The 17,028-nt window shown below is 39.9% G+C and overlaps 1 protein-coding gene across 6 annotated transcripts in view; it reads left to right on the top strand.

Annotated features, from left to right (window-relative positions):
- The window catches only part of LOC128209682 (ubiquitin carboxyl-terminal hydrolase 34-like), a 65,395-nt gene extending 58,052 nt beyond the window's left edge, over positions 1 to 7,343 (top strand). For all 6 annotated transcript variants that reach the window (XM_052913833.1, XM_052913829.1, XM_052913831.1 and 3 more), the window contains 6 exons: positions 925 to 1,048; positions 1,450 to 1,529; positions 2,007 to 2,141; positions 2,533 to 2,670; positions 3,413 to 3,647; positions 4,061 to 7,343. In XM_052913833.1, the coding sequence (XP_052769793.1) occupies positions 925 to 1,048; positions 1,450 to 1,529; positions 2,007 to 2,141; positions 2,533 to 2,670; positions 3,413 to 3,647; positions 4,061 to 4,629 (1,281 nt within the window). In that variant the 3' untranslated portion in view covers positions 4,630 to 7,343. The remainder of the gene's footprint in view (positions 1 to 924; positions 1,049 to 1,449; positions 1,530 to 2,006; positions 2,142 to 2,532; positions 2,671 to 3,412; positions 3,648 to 4,060) is intronic.
- The last annotated feature ends 9,685 nt before the right edge of the window (positions 7,344 to 17,028 follow it).

The raw sequence follows: 17,028 nt of genomic DNA, 5'->3' as shown, positions 1-17,028 counted from the left end.
CTTATTCAAGTGTGCCAAAACTAAAATGAATGACATGTTCATATGTTCAGTTTAATTCTTTGGATTTGATTATTCATGCAATTGTAAATTAATACCATTTAGTATGAACCAAACAAACTCCATATACATGGGGCTTTATATATCCCCAGACTGTTGAGGAGAGAAATGATGCATGCAGATTTTACTTAAATTTTTACATGTATGTTTCGCCAAATAAGTTTAATCTTCATATTTCCCCAGGGCGTAGATGAGACATATGATGCGTCACTTCAGGAGATTTTTGGCCCATACCATTCAATGGTGGACCTCATGTGGCGTAGATAAACTAACCAAACAATCTCTATATTTCCCCAGGGCGTAGATTGGACAAATGATGCGTCACTTCAGGAGATTTTTGTCCCGTACCACTCCATGGTGGACCTCATGTGGCGTAGATAAACTAACCAAACAATCTCTATATTTCCCCAGGGCGTAGATGAGACATATGATGCGTCACTTCAGGAGATTTTTGGCCCGTACCACTCCATGGTGGACCTCATGTGGCGTAGATAAACTAACCAAACAATCTCTATATTTCCCCAGGGCGTAGATGGGAAATATGATGCGTCACTTCAGGAGATTTTTGGCCCATACCATTCAATGGTGGACCTCATGTGGCGTAGATAAACTAACCAAACAATCTCTATATTTCCCCAGGGCGTAGATGGGAAATATGATGCGTCACTTCAGGAGATTTTTGGCCCATACCATTCAATGGTGGACCTCATGTGGCGTAGATAAACTAACCAAACAATCTCTATATTTCCCCAGGGCGTAGATGGGACATATGATGCGTCACTTCAGGAGATTTTTGGCCCGTACCACTCCATGGTGGACCTCATGTGGCGTAGATAAACTAACCAAACAATCTCTATATTTCCCCAGGGCGTAGATGAGACATACGATCAGTCACTGCAGGAGTTTTTTGGTCCGTACCATTCCATGGTGGACCTCATGTGTCGGGTGGCAGTCAATCAACAGATACTAACAGAACCCATCATCACATTCAGTGAGTATAGACCCATCTTAAAAATGGTCATACAGTCACTAATTTGGTTCAATAACTCTTGTTTATAATAAATAAAAGTTACATTTTCTTTTTGTCTGAATTGGTTTCTATCTAATTGAGTAATTTTTTTTTTAACATTTTTTTAACATTTAACATTTTGTTGTTGTACACTCCATGATTAGAGAGTGTTAATAACAAATGAGGTTTCTATGTCTTGTGCGGCATGAAATGATTTGTATTTAATTTTGCCAAAAAATATTGCAATGTATGATTAGTATCACAATATATTACAGTACCAATTCTGCATTTCGTAATATATTGCAATAATGGTTTTGGCATATGTTGGCAGCTCTGGTTTCTTATTCAAGATGCAGAAGAGTGAATATTTCTGCTGCTTTCAGGTGCAATGGTAGCATTTGAGGGAGTTCCGCTACACTCGCCATACTTTTCCAAACTTTGGTACGAGATCTACCACACAGAGGTTAGTGATTGTATCATGAAATACATGTAATTTTAAGAGAGCTTAGAAGCTTAGTTTATACTGTTACCTTTAGTTTGTAAAGGGCTTATATCATTATACTTGATTGAAACCAATATTGGTGTAAAAGAGAATGAATGAAAACAAGATATTTTGAGGACAAGAGAACCATGTGGGGCTGATACCTACAACCTCTTTCGTGAAAGTGGACATTTATACCACTGACTGCTATCATTTAGTACTTTAGGTCTAGAGCTTAAATATGTGGATTTAGACTGCAGATTTTGAAACACTAGCCAAAACATCTTGTCCTTATGTAAAATAACTAAACTTGTACAATGTTGAATCTAAAATATTCATAAATATTTAATTTTCTACAACACCAAAAATAGATTTAACGGGTGTTGTTAAAGTGAATTCTATCTCTCAAGCCCTACTGTACTAGAAATTGTAAAAATACATTATGTTCCATATTTGCAGGTGGACAAGAATTTCATCAAGCTATTGTGTTCAAGCACCTACTTCATTGACTATGTGGACGCCGTGCTCATGGATGAGAGACTGTCACTCAACAATCCAAACATCTACCAGTTCTTCTGCAACTTTTTCCCCAAAGTAAGACCAATATAATTTAGCTGGATTATGATGGCAGCTGAAAGCTTATACGAATCATTCTCATGGGTAAAAACCAGTCCTGATTTGGCCAGTAAATGTTTGTATGTACCATTCTTTTGAATGATATTTCTCAACAGCCTTGGTTCATCATCATGCAAACATTTGACCATAACTCAAAAAAATGATCAAGGTAACTTTAAAAATATTAACATCAAAAAACTAGTTACAGTTTGCTCAATCCGGAAGTACATATGTATAACTAGCTCTTAGCAGCCTTAATTTCTGTTGGTGCATCATCCCCTATAAGCTCTCAAAACTGATATTTTCACTAGGGTTGGCGCCCGCTTTGTAAGGTAAACATGAACACCCATTTATTGTGCTTTTTATTCAGGTGCATGAGCAGGTGTTGAGTGACCAAGGTCGTCACCTTCTCAACTCTGTTGTCGCCTCAGTAACTGCAGAGAAATCTACCCTGGAGAATGCACAGTCAGAAAGGGAGATGTCCAACATACTGCGTCGCATTGCTGGGGTAATAAAACAATTTGTGTAAACTTTTGCTGTCCAGATATCTTAAAAATTAACCCTTTTGTATAGTTTTAAATTTCAACTATTTGTGTTTTTTGTAACGATTGTACCGGTATGTATTGATTCTATTCATATTGAAAATCAGTCCATTTTATTATTATTTTAATGAATCATTTCTGTAAAGAAGTTTTATATATATTTAATTATTTCAAAGGTAGATATATGGTCAGTTTTTCAATTTGCATCAGGGACTTTTACTAATATAAATAATTACATAGTTATTATAGTATATCATGCAATTATTGCTTGACAGTCAGCGTATGTGTATATTGATGATTTAACAACATCAGATTTGCAAAATGAAATCCTGTTTTTCAAATTTTTTTTATGGATCTCTTCAAAGCAATGATAGTACACTGTATAAAGCAGCGTTCTTGTTGCTTGACTCCTTACATGATCACTATGTAGGTGAACATTTAGTATGATTTACTGGATTCAAAATACATTCCCTTTCTTGTATATTTTGTTTATAGTGTATTTCTTGTTTTGTTTCCAATTTTATTCTTCCAACGACACATGTAGGTTATTTTTACATCAATAATGAATGCAATAGAATTTTGTATGAAAAATATTATCTTGAGAAAATAGTTCAGTCCTTCTAGCTTTGTTGTGTTTGTAAGTTAAGTGTTAGTAAAAACTATGAATAGTAGAAGTGTTGAAGTAAGCATTTCAGTGTATTTCCCCAGGATGTACGAGCCCTGCTACTGATCTACTCCGTGCAGCCTCCTCGCAGCGTGAACAGCATGTTGTACGAGAGTATGCAGTATATCCAGGATGTGTGCCACGAGATGCAACAACAACAACAACAGCAGCTGCAGGGGTTGGAGGCTGCGAGGGAGTCTGGGGACAGCAGTTCAGACACACGCCAGCGACGGAGGACAGTCTCACAGGACAGTCATAGCAGCTCGCAGGAAGATTCAGGTCTGTTGTCTTTCGATTTACAAAAAGTGAATATATGATTTAAAGTGCATAAGACAATTTTTTGTAAGGATGAAGTAGCCAAGTGTAAAGGTTTACAAGAAAAGCATACAGTGCTGTTTGTTAGCTTCTCTGTTTTTCAAAGAATAATGTAAAAATATTGTTATAGCCTTGTTTTGGGTGGCATAAGAGATGTTTTCTCTGTGCAGATTCATCTTTTTGCCATTACTTGAAAAAGTTAGTAGATACGTTCACCAAGACTATAGCCTCATGTCATGGGATTGTGTAGCAAGTCCCATAAGACTTGATAAAACTGTGTTGAGTAAAAACTGATAACTGAAAACAATATACGAACATTGGAATTGCTTGCTTTGCATTTATCTTTTGCATGATATGATATACATCTATATTTTCAGGTGAGACTCCTTCCAAGAGGAGAAGAATGTCTTCCGACTCATCCAAAGACTCTTCGGGAAGCAAGGGAAAGGATCCAGTAAAGAAAGGCAACAAGAAATCTCAAAAAACGGAGCCCAATAGTGACTCTCAGTCTAAAGTTTCAAAACCTGACTCTGAAATGACAGAGGACAGTGGGAGTGAAAAAGAGGCAAGAATGGGGGCAAAAAATGAGAAAACTGAACTCACTCCACCTAGTCAAGGGAAAAATAGTTCAAAGCAAGACGGGAAGAAAAAGGAGACAACTAAAGAGACAGAAAGCCAAAAATCCGGGATACCTGACATCAAGGAGAGCCTAGGATCACCAAGGCCGGTGACAAGACAGGATTCTCCTGAGCCAGGACCCAGTACACGTAGGGAGAGCCTGGACGGGACGGGGTCAAGTGCAGGGTCTAGTCAGGGGCAGCGTGGTCAGGGGGACGATGAACCTGTGAGACCTCGCCCCAAGGACAGGCTTGTGTTTGTTGATACTATAGCTAAGAACATTGAAGCTCTGTTTGGACTTATGGCTAAAAATGATAGCGGAAAATAGACCATGTTGTCAGTTCACTTTTGCTAAAGTACGAGACAAAATTTAGAATTCAAGCAGTGTATTGCTCTGTGAAAAGATAGAGAGAACGTTTACCAATGTGACGTTCATATGGTTAGTTTATGTTGGAAGAGGGGGGATTGGGGTTGGATAATAAACAAAATTGGAGTGACAGTGTCACTTAACAGTGTCACTTCAAAATTGCTTATGATAATGTGATGCAATGGCTTTAATACTGTTGGAATAGATATGTATGTTTTTTAAATAAATTAATAGTGTATTATGGGCTACAGCCCAAATTTCTGATAGAGGTACCAACGTAAACATCTCAAACATTGAAATGTTTAACGCTACTAATCCCCAAAAGTGAAAAATCAATGTTGAATGTTTCCTTCTGTTGTACTATTATGATTGAAATAATGTTTAAAAGACTTTGTTTAATTAAGGTGTTGATTGTTTTTTTTACTTCATAAGTTGTTTACACTGACTTAGTTGTTGATATGGCTATAGACTTACAAAACCATTTATTGGTTGTGATAAGGTGAGCACTTCTGTTGTATTCTGGTAACAGTCTCAGCAAGGCCTTATAGAAGGATGCGCAGTTTCCTGTTCTTACAAGTCTTTGCTTAAAGGTAAACTTGTTCCTTAAATATAAAATTATGAGGTACTGGGCTGGTATTGGGAAAACATTTCAAGTTATTTCCTTACTTAACTATCTCACTGGTCATTTTGATATAATAACTAGATATCTGATATACTGCCCTTTCATGGACTTTTTTATTTAAGACATACACTTTAATGTTTAAAAAAAGTACAACACCTCTCTTCATTTGGTGAGATATGAATAAAACAAGCTGAATGACTCGAGTTAAAAATGACCTAATATGTTTATTGAATACTCCCCTATAAGTTTGTGGGTCATGAATAATCCCCTGCTGTTGTTGTGTTTTTCTATTTCTGACAGACTTTTAGTTGATGCAATGTTTATTTTTAAGACTGTCTGAATTATCAGCCATTTTTGCATTTCTGTTGTAAAATCTCACTTTCATCTCCTGTTTTTTTATGTTTGTTTATGTTTAAGAATATTGAAAGTTGTATTATGAACTGCATTTACCACCATGAAGCATCGTATCATTTACTTATTTATTTGTAAAACAATATCACATTCTTATTTCCTGATCATGAAAACCAATCATTTACATATCTGGCATCAATGTCTGGTAGTTGCCAATTTATGCATTAAAAGTAATAGAGTAATTTCAAGGGATTTATCATTAGTTTTAAAGTATCTATACCTATGACTGGCTTAATTACTGCTATATTTGCTGGTTCCAGAACCATAAATTTATCATTTCTCAAGACACCTACAATTTTCTTCTCTCAAAATTTTAGTAGGGTCTTGTTAATTGGAGTATAATCAAACTGGTGTAGTTTTACCAAACCAGGCTTCCGTTCAAGCTTATGTATGGTGTATTTACAACCAATGTCTTTAGACACAACCCGGAGCTGAATGACCGGCCATAAGTGTTCTTTCATGTCTTCAACATTGTTCATTCATTATCTTATATAAATTCAGATTAAAGTTTATTCATTTAATGGTGCTTTCAGTAAATGGTGCATATACATAGCGCATGAAAGGTGTTCTTTTTTAATGAGAGTTTTAAAATATATAAAAATAGTGTAGCATATCTTAGAATAATGACAAAAGGGAGACAATGATTGTACAGATTGCAAAACATTTTCATAGGGATCCTCATTTGATGACGCTTTACCGTAAATACAGTATGTATTTAAGACAAAAATATCGGTAATTTTGATAAACACTAACAAAGTGTAATATTTCAGATAACAGTTAGATTATAACATTTGTTTAACTACTCATTTTTCATTATATGCATACAAAGAGTTGAAAACGGCACTGCTGAAAAATAGTGAAAGATCAATTTATTTTTTCATAGGCATTATATATAGGGTTACTTGACTGAACGAAACCATCTCAAATGTTTTAAACTTTGTGCATATACATTTTTTGTACCTTTTTTCTATTGTGATATAATTGTTGCTTTCTGAAACAGACATTACTGTTGTAGGATAGGAACCAGCAGTTTGTGCAGATTGTTTCAATTTCATGGTACCGGTAATCTTTTGTGGCTTCTATGCTTTGGCCAATTCTGTAAAGTTAAAATTTTGTGACACAATTTTTTTAGTCACTGGCAAGCAGCTAATAGTTGTCCTCATTTGATCATTTGGGCATTTTTGAAGTTTAAATAATGGATGGATCATAGTAATTATTGGATAACTATTAACCAATCAACAATCATTTTGGCTAATTTTGACCAATCCAAAGAGTAAGCCTGTTTTATACAATTGGCTGCAGTACATTAATACTTGGCTTGACTTTCAATTGTGGAATTGATCAATATGGAAAATATTATGGATATTAAACATTTACAAACTTTTAGCAATTTACAGTCCTCAAAGCACATGATAAACAACACGACAGAGTTATTGACCCTATGAGACAACACTAGATAGTCGCTTAATTTACTTTGAAGTGTGTTGATTTTGTTGTTACCCTCAACAATAACATTTATGATATTATTGGATCAAAATGTTTGTTATAAATGTATATATTGACTTGTTGTGGAATTTTGTATAATGCTGAATGCATGTTTGATGTTTGAATAAACGTTCAGTGCTGAATTAAATCAACATGCAATCATGCACCAAATCAATTTTGTTTTCAATTTATAAGAATATTTGTGGCCTTTTATTGCCATCAAATTATTGATTGTTACTACTTAAAAATGTATAGAAGATTGTGTCTAGAATGTACAGTTTGATCTATACATGCTATGAGGGATTATTCTCCCTGCTGGGAGATATGGCTAGTATGCATGTAGGTGAAGGTCCAATTCAAATGTGGTATTATTGTGTTGCCTGTTAATCATTGCAGACACAGAGATTACTTTGTCGACTGACTTGGTAAAAGGTTTTCAAACTTATTATGCACATTGGTCATGGTCAGGAGATTTTCCCTATAAATTTGGGTGTCAATGTCATAGTGACTTTTTCTCTGTGTGCTGTGCGTGTGCATGCATGCGTGCGTGCATGAGTGTGCGTTTGTGTGTGTGTGTGTGTGCGTGTGTGCGTGTGTGTGTGTGTGTGTGTGTGTGTGTACTGGAATACACAAACCGTAACCGTAGGGTCCCAAAAAGACAAACAGGGTTGAGATTGTATGGTCACAAGACACAAGGTTGAGATAATATGGCCACAGCAAGACACATAAGATAAGACCATTTGGCCACAAGAAACAACACAAGATATAGACCATATGGCCACAGGAAGGTAGAGCCCATATCGACACAAGAAGACACACAATAAAGAGACCATATGACCACTAGAAGACACACAAAGTAGAGATACCATGTGGCCACAAGAAGACACTAAAGGTTGAGACCGTATGGCGACAAACAAACAAACAAGGTTGAGATGATATGTACACAAGAAAACATTCAAGATGGAGACCATATGGCCACAAGAAGGCACAAGGTTGGTGAAATACGGCAACAAGATGACAAACAAGGTAGAGATAATATGGCCACAAAAAGACACACAAGGTAAAGCCCAAATGGCCACAAAAGACACACAATGTAGAGCCCATATGGCCAAAAAAACACAAGGTAGAGCCCATATGGCCACAAGAAGACGAACAAGGTAGAGCCCATATGGCCACAACAAAACACACAAGGTAGAGCCCATATGGCCACAAGAAGATACACAAGGTAGAGCCCATATGGCCACAACAAAACACACAAGGTAGAGCCCATATGGCCACAACAAAACACACAAGGTAGAGCCCATATGGCCACAACAAAACACACAAGGTAGAGCCCATATGGCCACAAGAAGATACACAAGGTAGAGTCCATATGGCCACAACAAAACACACAAGGCAGAGCCCATATGGCCACAACAAAACACACAAGGTAGAGCCCATATGGCCACAAGATGATACAAGGTAGATTGCATATGGCCACAAGAAGATACAAGAGAGAGCCCATATGGCCACAAGAAGGCACACAAGGCAGGGCCCATATGGCCACATAAAGACACAAGGAAGAGCCCATATGGCCACAAAAAGACACACAAGGTAGAACCAATATGGCCACAAGATACAACCATATGGCCACAAGACACACAAGGTAGAGACCATATGGCCACAAGAAGACAATGTAGAGCAATATGGCCACAATACACACAAGGTAAAGACTATATGGCCACAAGGAGATACAAGATAGAGACCATATGGCCACAAGAAGATAAAAGGTAGAGATCATATGGCCACAAGGTAAAGACCATATGGCCACAAAAAGATACAAGGTAGAGTCCATATTGCCGCAAGAAGATGCAAGGTAGAGCCCATATAGCTAAGACATACAAGGTAGAGACCATATGGCCACCAGAAGATACAAGGTAGAGCCCATACTGCCACAAGAAGATGCAAGGTAGAGCCCATATGGCCAAGACATACAAGGTAGAGACCATATGGCCACAAGAAGATACAAGGTAGAGCCCATACTGCCACAAGAAGATGCAAGGTAGAGACCATATGGCCACAAGTAAATACAATGTAGAGACCATATCGACACAGAAAAACACACAAGGTAGAAACCATATGGCCACAAGAAGACACACAATGTAGAGCCCATATGGCCACAATTAAGATGATACAAGGTAGAGCGCATATGGCCACAAGAAGATACAAGGTAGAGACCATATTGCCACAAGAAGACAAACAAGGTAGAACTCATATGACAACAAAAAGACTCACAATGCTGAGACCATATGGCCACAAAAAAGACACACAAGGTAGAACCCATATCGACACAAGAAGATACAAGTAAGAGACTGTATGGCAACAAGAAGATGCAAGGTAGAGATCATATGGCCACAAGACACACAAGGTAAAGACCATATGGCCACAAGAAGATACAAGGTAGAGTCCATATTGCCACAAGAAGATGCAAGGTAGAGCCCATATGGCCAAGAGACATACAAGGTTGAGACCATATGGCCACAAGAAGATGCATGGTAGAGACTGTATGGCCACAAAAAGATGCAAGGTAGAGACCATATGGCCATAAGACACACAAGGTAAAGACCACATTGCCACAAGAAGATGAAAGGTAGAGCCCATATGGCCAAGAGACATACAAGGTAGAGCCCATACTGCCACAAGAAGATGCAAGGTAGAGATCATATGGCCACGAGACATATAAGGTAGAGACCATATGGTCACAAGAAGATACAAGGAATAGACCATAAGGCCACAAATAGACACAATGAAAAGACGATATGACAACAAAACACACAAGGTAGAGCTCATATGGCCAAGACATAAAAGGTAGAGACCATATGGCCACAAGAAGATGCAAGGTAGAGCCCATATGGCCACAAATAGACACAATGAAAAGACCATATAGCAACAAAACACACAAGGTAGAGCTCATATGGCCACAAGACACGCAAGGTAAAGACCATATGGCCACAAGAAGATACAAGGTAGAGACCATATGGCCACAAGAAGATACAAGGTAGAGCCCATATGGCCACAAGAAGATACATGGTAGAGACCATATAGTCACAAGAAGATACAAGGTAAGGCCCATTTGCCACAAGAAGATACAAGGTAGAGACCATAAGGCCACAAGTAGATACAAGGTAAGAGCCCATATGTCCACAAGACATACATGGTAGAGACCATATGGCCACAAGACATACAAGGTAGAGACCATATGGCCACAAGAAGATACAAGGTAGATACCATATGGCCACAAGACACACAATGTAGAGACCATATGGCCACAAGATATACAATGTAGAAACCATATGGCCACACGAAGATACAAGGTAGAGACCATATGGCCACAAGAAGATACAAGGGAGAGCCCACATGGCCACAAGAGAGATGCAAGGGAAAGCCCACATGGCCACAAGAGAGATAAAAGGAAGAGACCATATGGCCACAAGATATACAATGTAGAAACCATATGGCCACAAGAAGATACAAGGTTGAGACCACATGGCCACAAGACGATACAAGGGAGAGCCCACATGGCCACAAGAAGATACACAAGGTAGAGCCCATATGGCCACAAAAAGGCACACAAGGTAGAGCACATGTGGCCACAAACAGATACATAAGGTAGAGCCCATATCGACTCAAGAAGACACAATGTAGAGACCATATGGACACAAAAAAGACACAAGGTAGAGACCATATGGCCAAAAAAACACAAGGTAGAGCCCATATGGCCACAAGAAGACGAACAAGGTAGAGCCCATATGGCCACAACAAAACACACAAGGTAGAGCCCATATGGCCACAAGAAGATACACAAGGTAGAGCCCATATGGCCACAACAAAACACACAAGGTAGAGCCCATATGGCCACAAGAAGATACACAAGGTAGAGCCCATATAGCCACAACAAAACACACACGGTAGAGCCCATATGGCCACAACAAAACACACAAGGTAGAGCCCATATGGCCACAACAAAACACACGGTAGAGCCCATATGGCCACAAGAAGATACACAAGGTAGAGTCCATATGGCCACAACAAAACACACAAGGAAGAGCCCATATGGCCACAAGATGATACAAGGTAGATTGCATATGGCCACAAGAAGATACAAGAGAGAGCCCATATGGCCACAAGAAGGCACACAAGGCAGGGCCCGTATGGCCACATAAAGACACAAGGTAGAGCCCATATGGCCACAAAAAGACACACAAGGTAGAACCAATATGGCCACAAGATAAAACCATATGGCCACAAGACACACAAGGTAGAGACCATATGGCCACAAGAAGACAATGTAGAGCAATATGGCCACAATACACACAAGGTAAAGACTATATGGCCACAAAGAGATACAAGATAGAGACCATATGGCCACAAGAAGATAAAAGGTAGAGATCATATGGCCACAAGGTAAAGACCATATGGCCACAAAAAGATACAAGGTAGAGTCCATATTGCCGCAAGAAGATGCAAGGTAGAGCCCATATAGCCAATACACACAAGGTAAAGACTATATGGCCACAAGGAGATACAAGATAGAGACCATATGGCCACAAGAAGATAAAAGGTAGAGATCATATGGCCACAAGGTAAAGACCATATGGCCACAAAAAGATACAAGGTAGAGTCCATATTGCCACAAGAAGATGCAAGGTAGAGCCCATATAGACAAGACATACAAGGTAGAGACCATATGGCCACCAGAAGATACAAGGTAGAGCCCATACTGCCACAAGAAGATGCAAGGTAGAGCCCATATGGCCAAGACATACAAGGTAGAGACCATATGGCCACAAGAAGATACAAGGTAGAGCCCATACTGCCACAAGAAGATGCAAGGTAGAGCCCATATGGCCACAAGTAAATACAATGTAGAGACCATATGGACACAAAAAACACACAAGGTAGAGACCATACGGCCACAAGAAGACACACAATGTAGAGCCCATATGGCCACAAGAAGACACACAAGGTAGAGCCCAAATGGCCACAAACAGACACACAAGGTAGAACCCATATGGCCACAAGGTAGAGACCATATGGCCACAAGACACACAAGGTAGAGACCATATGGCCACAAGAAGACACAATGTAGAGACTGTATGGCCACAATACACACAAGGTAAAGACTAAATGGCCACAAAAAATACAAGATAGAGACCATATGGCCACAAGAATATAAAAGATAGAGATCATATGGCCACAAGACACACAAGGTAAAGACCATATGGCCACAAGAAGATACAAGATAGAGACTGTATGGCAACAAGAAGATGCACGGTAGAGATCAAATGGCCACAAGACACACAAGGTAAAGACCATATGGCCACAAGAAGATACAAGGTAGAGTCCATATTGCCGATAGGATGCAAGGTAGAGCCCATATGGCCAAGATATACAAGGTAGAGACCATATGGCCACAAGAAGATACAAGGTAGAGCCCATGCTGCCACAAGAAGATGCAAGGTAAGAGCCCATATGGCCACGAGACATATAAGGTAGAGACCATATGGTCACAAGAAGATACAAGGAATAGACCATAAGGCCATAAATAGACACAATGAAAAGACCATATGGCAACAAAACACACAGTGTAGAGCCCATATGGCCACAAGACACGCAATGTAAAGACCATATGGCCACAAGAAGATACAAGGTAGAGACAATATGGCCACAAAAAGATACAAGGTAGACCCATATTGTCACAAGAAGATGCAAGGTAGAGCCCATATGGCCATAAGTAGATACAAGGTAAGAGCCCAAATGTCCACAAGACATACATCTTAGAGACCATATAGTCACAAGAAGATACAAGACTGAGCCCATTTGGCCACAAGAAGATACAAGGTAGAGACCATATGGCCACAAGTAGATACAAGGTACGAGCCCATATGTCCACAAGACATACATGGTAGAGACCATATGGCCACAAGACACACAATGGAGAGACCATATGACCACAAGATATACAATGTAGAAACCATATGGCCACACGAAGATACAAGGTAGAGACCATATGGCCACAAGAAGATACAAGGGAGAGCCCACATGGCCACAAGATAGATATAAGGGAAAGCCCACATGGCCACAAGAGAGATACAAGGTAGAGACCATATGGCCACAAGACGATACAAGGGAGAGTCCACATGGCCACAAGAAGATACAAGGTAGAGACCATATGGCCACAAGAAGATGCAAGGTAGAGCCCATATGACCACAAAAAGAGACACAAGGTAGAGCCCATATCGACACAAAAAGGCACACAAGGTAGAGCCCATATGGCCACAAACAGATACACAAGGTAGAGCCCATATCGACTCAAGAAGACACGATGTAGAGATCATATGGCCACAAGAAGACACACAATGTAGAGCCCATATGGCCACAATTAAGATGATACAAGGTAGAGCGCATATGGCCACAAGAAGATACCAGGTAGAGACCATATTGCCACAAGAAGACACACAAGGTAGAACTCATATGACCACAAAAAGACACACAATGCTGAGACCATATGGACACAAAAAAGACACACAAGGTAGAACCCATATCGACACAAGAAGATACAAGTTAGAGACTGTATGGCCACAAGAAGATGCAAGGTAGAGATCATATGGCCACAAGACACACAAGGTAAAGACCATATGGCCACAAGAAGATACAAGGTAGAGTCCATATTGCCACAAGAAGATGCAAGGTAGAGCCAATATGGCCAAGAGACATACAGGGTAGAGCCCATATGGCCAAGAGACATACAAGGTTGAGACCATATGGCCACATAAAGACGAACAAGGTAGAAACTGTTTGGCCACAAGAAGATACAAGGTAGAGACCATATGGCCACAAGAAGATACAAGGTAGAGACCACATGGCCACAAGACGATACAAGGGAGAGCCCACATGGCCACAAGAAGATACAAGGTAGAGACCATATGGCCACAAGAAGACACACAAGGTAGAGCCCATATCGACACAAAAAGGCACACAAGGTAGAGCCCATATGGCCACAAACAGATACACAAGGTAGAGCCCATATCGACTCAAGAAGACACGATGTAGAGACCATATGGACACAAAAAAACACACAAGGTAGAGATCATATGGCCACAAGAAGACACACAATGTAGAGCCCATATGGCCACAATTAAGATGATACAAGGTAGAGCGCATATGGCCACAAGAAGATACAAGGTAGAGACCATATTGCCACAAGAAGACACACAAGGTAGAGACCATATAGTCACAAGAAGATACAAGGTAAGGCCCATTTGGCCACAAGAAGATACAAGGTAGAGACCATATGGCCACAAGAAGATACAAGGTAGAGCCCATATGGCCACAAGAAGATACAAGGTAGAGCCCATATGGCCACAAGACATACAAGGTAGAGACCATATTGCCACAAGAAGATACAAGGTAGATACCATATGGCCACGAGAAACATAATGTAGAAACCATATGGCCACACGAAGATACAAGGTAGAGACCATATGGCCACAAGAAGATACAAGGAAAAGCCCACATGGCCACAAGAGAGATACAAGGTAGAGACCATATGGCCACAACAAGATACAAGGTAGAGACCACATGGCCACAAGACGATACAAGGTAGAGACCATATGGCCACAAAAAGACACACAAGGTAGAGCCCATATGACCACAAAAACACACAAGGTAGAGCCCATATCGACACAAAAAAGCACACAAGGTAGAGCCCATATGGCCACAAACAGATACACAAGGTAGAGCCCATATCGACACAAGAAGACACACAATGTAGAGACCATATGACCACAAGAAGACACACAATGTAGAGCCCATATGACTACAAAAAGACACACAAGGTAGAGCCCATATGACCACAAAAACACACAAGGTAGAGCCCATATCGACACAAAAAAGCACACAAGGTAGAGCCCATATGGCCACAAACAGATACACAAGGTAGAGCCCATATCGACACAAGAAGACACACAATGTAGAGACCATATGGACACAAAAAAAAACACAAGGTAGAGGCCATATGGCCACAAGAAGACACACAATGTAGAGCCCATATGACCACAAGAAGACACACAATGTAGAGCCCATATGACTACAAGAAGACACACAATGTAGAGACCATATGGCCACAAGAGGACACACAATGTAGAGCCCATATGACCACAACTAAGATGATACAAGGTAGAGCGCATATGGCCACAAGAAGATACAAGGTAGAGACCATATTGCCACAAGAAGACAAACAAGGTAGAACCCATATGACCACAAAAAGACACACAATGCTGAGACCATATGGCCACAAAAAAGACACACAAGGTAGAACCCATATCGACACCAGAAGACTACAGCATGACACAAGGTGGAGACCATATGGCCACAAGAAGGCACAAGGTGGATACCATATGGCCGCAATAAGACACAAGCTCAAGACCTTAAATTGGCAATTAGTCACAAAAGATTAGTACCCTTATGCCAAATGAAGACAAACAGGGTTGCGACCATATGGGCTCAAGAAGATACACCTGGTCGAGACCATATGACAACATGCAGACATAAATGTCAAGATCATATGGCCACAATAAGAGATGTAGGGTCGGGTCAACATGGCCACAAGGACACACACAGCATTGAGGTCAAATGGCCATAGAATGACACACAAGATCGATACCATATGGCTTCAGAAGATACACGAGGTCAAGACCATTTGATCAAATAATAAAACAACATAAAGACACAAAAAGTCAAGCACATAAAAGTATGGCAACAAAAAGATACACAAGGTCGAGATCATAATTACACAATAAAGGCAAAAGGTCAAGACCATATGGCCGTTAAAGACACAAGGTCGAACCCATATGGCAACAAAAAGATGCACAATTTCAAGACAATATGGCAAGAAAAAGACGCACAAGTTCAATACCATATGATTACAAGAAGGCGCACAAGGTGTAAACCATATGAACACAAGAAGGCTCACAGGGTGGATACCATATGACCACAAGAAGGCACACAATGTCATAACCATATAGCTACAAAAAGACACACACTTTCAAGACCATATTGCCATGGAAAGGCACACAAGTTCAAGACCATATGGCTACGATAAGGTACATAAGTTCAAGGCCATATGGCTACGAGAAGTACATAAGTTCAAGACGGCCACGAGTAGACACACAAGTTCAAGACCATAATGGCCACGAGAAGGCACACAAGTTCAAGACCATAATGGCCACGAGAAGGCACACAAGATCAAGACCGTAATGGCCACGAGAAGGCATACAAGTTCAAGACCATAATGGCCACTAGAACACACACAATTCCAAGATCATAATGGCCACGAGAAGGCACACGGTCACAATAAAACAAAAATGTTCAAAACAATATGGCAACATCAACACACACACGCACGCACGCACGCACACACACACACACACACACACACACACACACACACAATGTCGATACCATATGGCCACAGTTAGATACAAAAGGTTGTGGATATATATAATGTATGTCCACAAGGAGACACACAAGGCCATATGACCACAAAAAATGCAAGATAAACACCATATGACTACGTGAATACACACATGATCCGGAATCGATACTATTTCAGAAATATACTGTAAACAATGTTTGTAAATCCGTGATATTATTAAATAAATATGTTCCTATTAAAACGTTATTTGATTCCAGTATTTGATAGTTTGGTAATCATACAAAGTGGTAGGGGCAGGTAATCCAGTCAGTTGTGGAATCGAAAAGTACTATTTCCGGCCGTGTGAGAAAAATAGTCGTATATAACC

Source organism: Mya arenaria, chromosome 11, assembly GCF_026914265.1.
Source record: "Mya arenaria isolate MELC-2E11 chromosome 11, ASM2691426v1".
Taxonomy (NCBI): domain Eukaryota; kingdom Metazoa; phylum Mollusca; class Bivalvia; order Myida; family Myidae; genus Mya; species Mya arenaria.
This window is presented reverse-complemented; position numbering and strand designations above follow the sequence as displayed.